The sequence below is a fragment of the Camelina sativa genome, chromosome 19 (genome assembly GCF_030686135.1).
Source record: "Camelina sativa cultivar CO46 ecotype springtype chromosome 19, ASM3068613v1".
In the NCBI taxonomy this organism is placed as follows: Eukaryota; Viridiplantae; Streptophyta; class Magnoliopsida; order Brassicales; family Brassicaceae; genus Camelina; species Camelina sativa.
Window position 1 is genome coordinate 7,333,692 of NC_141898.1, and position 9,403 is coordinate 7,343,094.

The window sequence follows — 9,403 nt, forward strand, 5'->3', positions numbered from 1 at the left end:
GAGAATGTTCTGTTAGCCACTGAAATTGTACACGTCTACAACAAAAGCAACATTGACCCTAGCGCTATGTTAAAAGTGGATCTCCGGAAAGCTTTTGATTCGGTTAGATGGGATTTCATCCTCTCCGTGATGAAGGCAATCGCTAGTCCTGATAAATTCATAAACTGGATCCATCAATGCATTGCCACCCCTTCCTTCTCTGTCTCAGTGAATGGCGCCTCAGGGGGTTTCTTCAAGAGTTCTAAAGGACTCAGACAGGGAGATCCGCTATCCCCCTATTTATTTGTCCTTGCAATGGAGGTTTTTTCCAAACTGCTGCAATCCCGGTTTGATGCAGGGTATATCCATTATCACCCGCAAACCTCTGATCTCTCCTTATCGCACCTCATGTTCGCAAATGACATTATGATATTTTTTGACGGAGGAAGTTCTTCACTCCACGGAGTAGTTGAGGCTCTTGATGATTTCACGTCGTGGTCTGGTCTGAAGGTAAACAGAGACAAATCCCACCTTTTCCTAGCAGGTGTCGTTCAGTATGAGAAGGATACAATGCTGAGATACGACTTCCCTATTGGTACCCTCCCCATTAGATATTTAGGCCTGCCTTTAATGCATAGAAAGCTGAAAATATCTGAGTATGCGCCTCTGCTAGATAAAATCTCTGCAAGATTCAGATCTTGGGCTGTTAAGTCTCTCTCTCATGCGGGTCGAGTTCAGTTGATCTCTTCAGTCATAAATGGAACGGTAAATTTTTGGATTTCCACTTTTTTATTGCCTAAAGGTTGCCTTAAGAGGATTGAAGCTTCTGCTCTCGTTTCTTGTGGTCTGGTAACATCGATATTCGCAAAACCGCCAAGGTCTCGTGGGAAGGTTTGTGTCTGCCTAAGGATGAAGGTGGTGTGGGTCTTAGGCGTTTCTCAGAATGGAACAAAGCCCTATGTCTGAGATTTTTTTGGCTCCTGTTTGCAAACGATGATTCCCTTTGGGCAGCTTGGCACAAACAAATTCACCTTAGAAACAGATCCTTCTGGTCCATCGAACCAAGTCCTCACGACTCTTGGACCTGGAAAATGTTACTCTCCCTAAGACCTCTTGCAGAACAATTCCTGATAAGCTCGGTGGGTAATGGACTCAAAACTTTCTTCTGGTTTGACAATTGGACCCCCTAGGTCCTCTTATCAAATTTATTGGTGAGGATGGCCCTCGAATCCTCTGTATCCCCAGGACAGAAAAAGTGGCCGAAGCTTGTTCCAGCTCGGGTTGGAGGTTACCTCCCCCTAGGTCCGATAATGCTGTCTCACTTCATGTGCATCTCACCACAATCGAGCTCCCAAGTCACAATTCAGGTGAGGATCAATTTAACTGGATAGCAAATGATGTGATTTGTCAAGGTTTCTCCTCCGCAAGGACTTGGGAAGATTTGCGTCCACGACGGCCTAAGCAGAGCTGGTCAGCCTCCATCTGGTTCAAAGGTGAGGTCCCTAAACATGCTTTCAACATGTGGATCAGTCAGCTCAACAGGTTGCCAACAAGGGAAAGACTAGCTTCTTGGGGAATCTCTCCCACCTCTGACTGATGTCTTTGCTCCGTAATGATCGAGTCCAGGGATCACCTACTGCTCAATTGTGTTTTTGCTCAAGAAATCTGGAAATCTATCTTTTCAAGATTGGGCCGTTCCCAGCATACGCCCAGATCATGGGCAGAGCTCCTCTCTTGGACGCGATGCACCTCCCCAAGAGCTCCTACAACCCTAAGGAAGCTTGTAGCTCATGCGAAAGTTTATCACATCTGGAAGCAACATAACAACGTCCTTCATAATTCGAACTCAATTCTGCCACTGATTGTGTTCAAGTGTATTGACCAAGACATCCATAACATCATCCCTGCTAGAAAACACAAGAAGCTTTTTCGACTGTTGATGCTCCTATGGTTGGAGTAGGTTCACCTATATTGTACCCAAATCCTTTTGTTACCTTGTTTCTATTCTTTTTTGCCAAGGTGACATAGATATTATAGGTAAACGCTTATTGTATTCTACCTATTGTATTCATTTTCTAATGATATTTAAATTCTTAGCAAAAAAAAAAGAAAAGTCACAAGTTTATTTTCTCATCATACAGTTTCTTTATAGTTTGAAATTTGTTTTTGACTCTATTTATTGAGCAGACTTGGCCCAGTAGCTCATGACTCATGAATCTCACCGTTTCATATATATATGCTGCTTATGTGATGCGCTTGTGAAATCCTCCAACATATATTTGCCCAACTCAGCAATCGTGATTTTGCCTGTCAAGTTCCCACAGTTCTTCACCGGTGAATGTTTATACTTTCAATTCGGATTTTTCCATGTAATTTGATTTACTTCAATTTATCAATCTTACTTGTTATGATTAGGAAGAAGATCATATATGAACCCTCATTCCAATGTTAGCGTTATAAGTGTAAGCAAATCTTTGGGTCTAATTTCACTATCTCTAAGCTATAATCCAAATTCATGGTCTCTTGTTTTTTTTTGTCTCGAATTCATTAGCCATGTTGTTGTTAAGTAGCTTTTGTGTTTCCTCTGTACTCCATTTGAATTTGCAGGAAGAGTATCAGATTTGTGAAAGAAAGGAGTTGCAGATCCCATATATCAGTTATTAGACGTTATCTCTTAAAGGCTCCATTGGTTTGCTGATTTTGTTGGTTTCTTTGGTTTGATTTTACAGACCAGAAGAGCTTCGTGTGCCCTTTGAGACTTGGTTCCATTTTCCATGAAGACTTGGTACCATTTTGCATAACCCAGCAAAAGGTTCGTAGGTTATCTTATCATATTGCTCCCATCTTATCTCTTTGGTATCATCTGCCTCAAGATTTATCTATCTTTCTGATATAGATAATCAACTTAGCTTATTAAAGAAAAAGCTGCTCAAGAGAAGGCTGCCAAAGAGGATCCAAAAACAAATAAAAAGAGACACTTGAACGTGGTGTTTATTGGGCATGTCGATAAGGCTATCTACTTGTTGATTTTAATATTTTCATTAGCATGTTCTTATTATATCTGGACTCTTGAGGTTATTATATAATCGCCTATGTAACACATATTGAAATCCCCATTGCTCATGAGCTTTCGTTCTGTGTACTATCATATATGTTGGATGAGTTTTCTGTTCTGATTCCCGTGCACTTTTTATTACTTAAAGGGACACAAGAGCTGGTCGAAAGAAAGGTAATTACATTAACCTTTTGAATTCTTTTCATTGATGATTTAATATATTCTTCCATAGATCTCTGTACTTGTGTAAATTCTACGCAGGTATGATGATGAAACAAGAGCAGAGGTTGTGAGAGCATAACTGGTCGAGCTCATTGAGAGATACACAGCCTGGGAATCTGTTAGTGTAAGATGTAGTAACTAACTTGGCTAAGGCATTTGAAGACAACAAGAAGAGTCTCTAGGTTCGTGTTTTTGTTTATTGTGGCATGTTAAGACTTATTTTGAGACTTGTAATGTATGTAGTCTATTGTAGTTGAAATTTTCAAGATGATATGTACTGTATTTTAAGGCTTCTATAAAGTTTTATTTATATATTATTTTTTTGCAAAAGCTGTATATTAATTATAAATATTTATAATATAAATCATGGATATTTAGCATAAGCAGGCTACCAAAACATATATTATTGTAATAATATATAGCTACTATTGACAAAACCATAGTGTAAATATTTTGCTAATAATAATTATAATATGGCAAATAAATAATGCTACTAATAATTTTAATATAGCAATAATATAATGCTATTATAAAGAGATGATTGATAGTATATTGAAGAAACACTATTGTATGTATCCTTTCTAAGATAGCATTGGCAAAGACAGCGTTTACTAAATCGTTATTAAAACAATATAATATCGTTTTTCGTGTGCTAAGAATATGCATATTTAATAACATTTATGAGACATTCATAACATTTAATAACTCCCTTAGGACACGAACAGAAATAATATACAATAACAAAAATATCACAATAACTCAATTAGTACGTGGAAAACTATTTTGTAGGAAAACGTCTGGATCAATCTTGAAGACTTGAACTCCAATAGTTTATTTTTATTTTTTTTATTTTTTTTTGGCTTAACAACAACTATTCATTATCCAAGAACTCCAATAGTTTATTTAGAAATTATAGATTTGCCAGCTGGTATTTGGCGCTGGTGTTGTATCCGTCTCTTATCGGTTCGTATTTGTCTACTTGGTCAGTCAGAATCACCACGTACTAGTGATTGGTCACTTGTACTACCTTGTTTGTTCATTAAATTAAATGTATATACTTAAAACTCACCAGCCGTTACGTACTTACGTGAGCGAGACAAGCCATCAGTCACCATACGTGGCATGTCTTTGACTGCCGCAAATGGTAAAAACTAAAAGTACCCCCAAAAAAATAAAAAGTAAAAATCAATTAGAATGATGAATGCCATACGAAAAAGTTACGGATGTTTTGCATTGAAAATAGTTCAATTTTCATTTTTGAAAGGAAAATAGTTATAAAATTCTATAATTAAGCAAATTACCAAAATAATGATGACCAAAAGGAATGATATATTGAATCCACTCTTTCTTTTTTTCAGTTGGACCCAAAATGTCATTAAACTGCCATATACTAACTATATAATAGCACATTGGGTAAGCATGCAAAGGCATCACTTTTACGACATGGTGTCTCTCTCTACAACTCTCAGACAGCTTTCTCATTTTCCACCATTTGTTAAACAATATAACCCAAGAAATAACAATGCCTTGTTCAAACTTATAACACATAACTCAACAAACTCATTTTGGTCCAAACGAGGAGGGTCCGTGGCTCACTGGAAACGCACGTTCGTGGCAGTTCAATGTGCACAGGATAATGTCGAGAGCTCCTGGAAAATACCCTTGTCGGAGGTTGTGGTGGTGAGAAAGAAGAGGGAATTTTGGGAAAGGAGTTGGACTTCTTGGGACGTGGGCAAGTTAGTCGTAGTCGGTGGGGTTCATTTGCTGAGCCTTCTGGCTCCATTTCACTTCAACTGGGCAGCTTTTCCGGTTTTTCCTTGGCTCGTTTACATCAATGGAGTCTGCATCACCTTGTCTTATCATAGGAACCTTTCTCACCGAAGTTTCGATCTGCCGAAATGGCTTGAGTATCTATTTGCTTACGGTGGCCTTCTGGCTTTTCAGGTTTGGCTTTATATATATATTCACATGATACGGTTGTTTGATATATGAACATTGCGTTAACTGTTAAGAGGATATATATATATATATATATATATATCTTTGATCGTAACTTCTAAATTTTTTGCGCAGGGAGACCCAATAGAGTGGGTGAGCAACCATCGGTACCATCATAAGCACTGTGAGACAAAACGTGACCCACACAGCCCGACGCAAGGGTTTTGGTTTAGTCACATGACTTGGATATTTGATAGCGGTTATATCCTCAAAAAGGTCATAATAATTTTCAATTGCCAAAAACCTATTTAATTTCTTGATGACTATGGTAAAATGTACATTGATCAAGTTATTCTACAAGGAACAAACTCATAAATTGAACTTGATATTGTGAAAGAAGTTCAACTATAGGCCTGATTTAAGATGTTGTAGTGGACTGTTTTGGTCCGGAAGTCCACGTCTAGCAGGCCTTGTGGCTCTGCAGACCGGTCTATATTTTGTCTTGATTTTTAAACTAGGACGGGCCCTATCAGAACTAAACCGATCCGGCTTTGAAAAGAGTGGTCCTATATGGGCGAGGACATACCTAACCTTGAATAAACCACCGGATTTCAGTGTGGTGGACATGATAATGTAGATGACCTTGTGAGGCAGCCCTTCTATAGGTTCATTCAGCGGACAGTCCTTTTTCATCAGATGGCTTATGCCCTTCTCTTCTATTTTTGTGGAGGCATGCCATTCCTTGTCTGGGGAATTGTAAGGATATACATATCATCCCTTTGCCTTCATTTCAACTATAAAAATGTTATCAGAATTTTTATGCTATATATAGTCCATTTGATGATATAATAATTTGACTAGAGTCATGGTTCAAGTCGAATCACAGTAGATCGATATTTTAAATCAAATAATTTTAAGGTAAAGGTATTATATATGATTATGATTATGAGAGAATGACAATGGCAGGGTGTTGCAACTGTGGTTCGACTCCACACGACTTTTCTGGTGAACTCAGTTTGCCATGTATGGGGAACACGAGCTTGGTACACTCCTGACTTCTCCAAAAACAATTGGTATTGTACTGTGCGCGCAATACACCACATATACATTTGTAATCTCACCAAAAACTATTTACTAACAATTAATGATTTGGTGATAGGTGGGTGGCGATTATAACATTTGGCGAGGGATGGCATAACAATCATCATGCTTTTGAGTTCTCGGCCAGGCAAGGACTTGAGTGGTGGCAGCTCGACGGGACTTGGTGTATCATTAGGTTTCTTGAAGCTATTGGTTTGGCCACCAACGTTAAGTTACCTACTGAGTCTCAAAAGAAGAAAATGGCTTTATCTGATCTTTAATGATTTGTAATAATATATTCAAACTCTGCTCCTACTGCATCTCCACACCCCTATTTCTTTTCCATCAAAAACACCAAGACTTTCTTAAAATTATCTTAGTTTGTTGATCAATCTTTACCTATATATACTTTGGAATCTAAATAAAAAAACTGTTGCAAGAGGGAACTCTGTAATGATAATAATAATCTCACATGAAACCATGTAGCAAAACACTAGAATTAATGGACGAAACGGGCTTCTCCTTTTCACCTACTATGACTTTAGGAAGACACATATGATACAAGTTGGGAGGCTGCATTAAATTAAATGCATCAACTTTAACACTGAAATGAAAAAGACTAGTGATGACATTTCTGGAAAGTTCACATTAGTGTTTTTTTGTTGTCTTCTTACTTTATCATACTGTTGCTAAAAACAGAAAAAATGTTGTCAAATTTTCAGGTGGTTAAAATCGTACGATAAAAAACCTCTCCCCCCCTAATTGTATGTTTTTAGACTAATGTACAATGGTTTGCGGATAAATGGATTTCGTGGATTATGTACTGTGTCTCCTCCGTTGAGTACAAAGTTCTTCTTAATGGTCCCAGAAAGGGGCTTGAGATAGGGTGATCCGCTGTCTCCTTATATTTCTATCTTGTGTACGGAGGTTCTGATTGCTAATATTCAGAAGGCGGAGGAGGAAAAGAAGATTACAGGTATAAAGGTGGCAAATAAGTTCCCGCCAATCACGCATTTGTTGTTTGCGGACGACAGTCTTTTTTCTGTAAGGTTGATAGGGCTCAATGTGGGATTGTTTTGGATATTCTAAAACAGTACGGGGACGCCTCGGGACAGCAGATAAATTTTGAGAAGTCTTCAGTTCAGTTTGGTCATAAAGTCGATGACATGGCCAAGGCGGAGATGCAGGGTGTTCTTGGTATAACCAATTTAGGTGGCATGGGATCATATTTGGGACTCTCAGAAAGTTTGGGGGGATCCAAAACGCAGGTTTTCTCCTTTGTTCGGGATCGGTTGCAGAATCGGACAACTGGTTGGTCAGCGAAACTGCTGTCAAAAGGAGGAAAGGAGGTGATGATTAAGTCGGTTGCGACCGCTGTACCGACGTTTGTGATGTCTTGTTTTCGGCTACCAAAAACAATAACATCCAAATTAACGAGTGAGGTGGCGAACTTTTGGTGGAGTTCTAATGGCCAGTCTGGGGTATGCATTGGTTAGCTTGGGAGAAACTTTGTTGTAGCAAGCAGTTGGGTGGCTTGGGATTCAGGAGTGTGGATGATTTTAATACGGCTTTGTTGGCTAAGCAGTTATGGAGATTGATGGAGTATCCGGACTCACTCTTTGCTAGGGTTTTTAAGAGTAGGTATTACCGAAATTCAAATCCTATGGAACCAATATGGTCATACTCTCCTTCTTATGGTTGGAGAAGTATTGTTTCAGCTAGATCTCTGGTAAATAAAGGGCTTATTAAAAGGGTTGGCTCTGGGGACTCCATTTCTATATGGCAAGACCCCTGGGTTCCAGCTCAATTCCCGAGACCAGCTTTAAGTAATGGTCCTTGTCAGGATCCAGAACTTCGATTGACTCATTTGATCAATCGTGAAACGAATTCTTGGCACAGGGATCTGCTCTATGAGCATTTTGATCCTGTAGATGCAGCTTTAATAGAAGCTTTGCCTTTAATTAATTGTTCAAGGGCAGATTATCTAGGTTGGCATTTTACTAAGCATGGAAAGTATACGGTAAAATCAGGTTATGAGGTGGCGCGTTATGCGACCCCAAATACCTTCCAAGCTTTTGGGGCGGGGCCAGAGATAACCCCTCTTTTGGCTAAGATTTGGAAGGTTCCATGTCCACCCAAATTACAGCACTTTATGTGGCAAGTGTTGACGGGTTTTATTTCGGTATCGGCTAATTTGAAACGCCGAGGGATAGATTGTGATGTCGAATGTGCATGGTGTGGGGCAGACGTGGAAAATATAAATCATGCCATTTTTGTGTGTCCACCGGCTCGCCAGTTTTGGGCTTTAGCGAATGTTCCGGTGGGGCCGCAACTTTTCCCTACAGAGTCAGTTTATGCTAATGTGGATCATTTTTTGGGTTCAACAAATCCGGGTTCACAGGTTGCGGCTTTTCCTTGGATAATGTGGTATATTTGGAAAGCACGGAATGCTCGAGTTTTCGAGAACCAGGTTGAACAACCTGTTGAGGTTGTCCGGGTGGCGATAGGTGAAGCCGAGACTTGGCAGCAGGCACAGGTGGAGGAAGATCTGGACGAGCTTCAGTCCTCCCCTAGTGTTTTGTCTGTTGGGCCTTCGAGCCATAATTTTCCTCTTCCGCTGTTTGTTTCTGGCCATCGGTGTTTCCTGGATGGTTCTTGGAAAGAAACTGATGTTTTTGCAGGTGCAGGATGGGTTTGTACTTCCTCACAAGGATCATCCCCGATTCTCGGTGCCACCAATTTCTGACGTAGTTTGTCCCCGTTACATGCAGAAGTAGAAGATTTCCTTTGGGCAATGCGGTGCATGATTGGACACGATTTCCGGGAGATGGTGTTTTACACGGACTGCTCCGACTTGGTGAAGATGGTGTCTTCGCCTCAGGATTGGCCCACCTTCGCAACATACCTAGACGACATCAAGACAGACAGGGAAGATTTTTCTTCTTTTTCTTTGGTTCAGGTATCTAGAAATGCAAATGTTCGTGCGGATTCGTTGGCTCATTGAGCGCGTACTACTCCGCAACATGTTAAGTTTGTAAACAAATTTCCCCCAAATTGGCTCATTTGAGTTGATTTTGTTTTGTTGAAAAAAAAAAAGTACAATGGTTTATCAGTTTCAACACCCTCCAC

The 9,403-nt window shown here is 39.6% G+C and overlaps 1 protein-coding gene and 1 long non-coding RNA gene across 3 annotated transcripts; both read left to right on the forward strand.

The window, feature by feature from the left end:
• The first annotated feature begins 2,157 nt into the window (after positions 1–2,157).
• On the forward strand, positions 2,158–3,570 carry LOC104719769 (uncharacterized). Of its 2 annotated transcripts, XR_015590561.1 has the most exons (5): positions 2,166–2,313; positions 2,395–2,441; positions 2,709–2,791; positions 2,876–3,208; positions 3,296–3,570. It is a non-coding gene; the product is annotated as an uncharacterized LOC104719769 (long non-coding RNA). The 2 variants fall into 2 exon arrangements; XR_015590562.1 differs by lacking the exon at positions 2,395–2,441 and having other exon boundaries at positions 2,158–2,313.
• A 1,121-nt stretch (positions 3,571–4,691) lies between these two features.
• Positions 4,692–6,710, forward strand: LOC104767539 (putative lipid desaturase ADS3.2, chloroplastic). The gene is made up of 5 exons (XM_087501447.1): positions 4,692–5,200; positions 5,330–5,470; positions 5,810–5,950; positions 6,161–6,267; positions 6,354–6,710. Exons 1-5 carry the CDS (start codon positions 4,700–4,702, stop codon positions 6,553–6,555), a joined length of 1,092 nt encoding a protein of 363 aa, XP_087357573.1. The 5' UTR covers positions 4,692–4,699; the 3' UTR covers positions 6,556–6,710.
• Positions 6,711–9,403: the final 2,693 nt, after the last annotated feature.

Bases quoted from the DNA above. Each gene is read 5' to 3' on its own strand.
- LOC104767539 (XM_087501447.1), top strand. From the start codon at position 4,700: ATGGTGTCTCTCTCTACAACTCTCAGACAGCTTTCTCATTTTCCACCA. The intron at 5,201-5,329 runs GTTTGGCTTTAT...TTTTTTGCGCAG, and splicing joins GTGGCCTTCTGGCTTTTCAG to GGAGACCCAATAGAGTGGGT. The intron at 5,951-6,160 runs GTAAGGATATAC...TGACAATGGCAG, and splicing joins CATTCCTTGTCTGGGGAATT to GGTGTTGCAACTGTGGTTCG.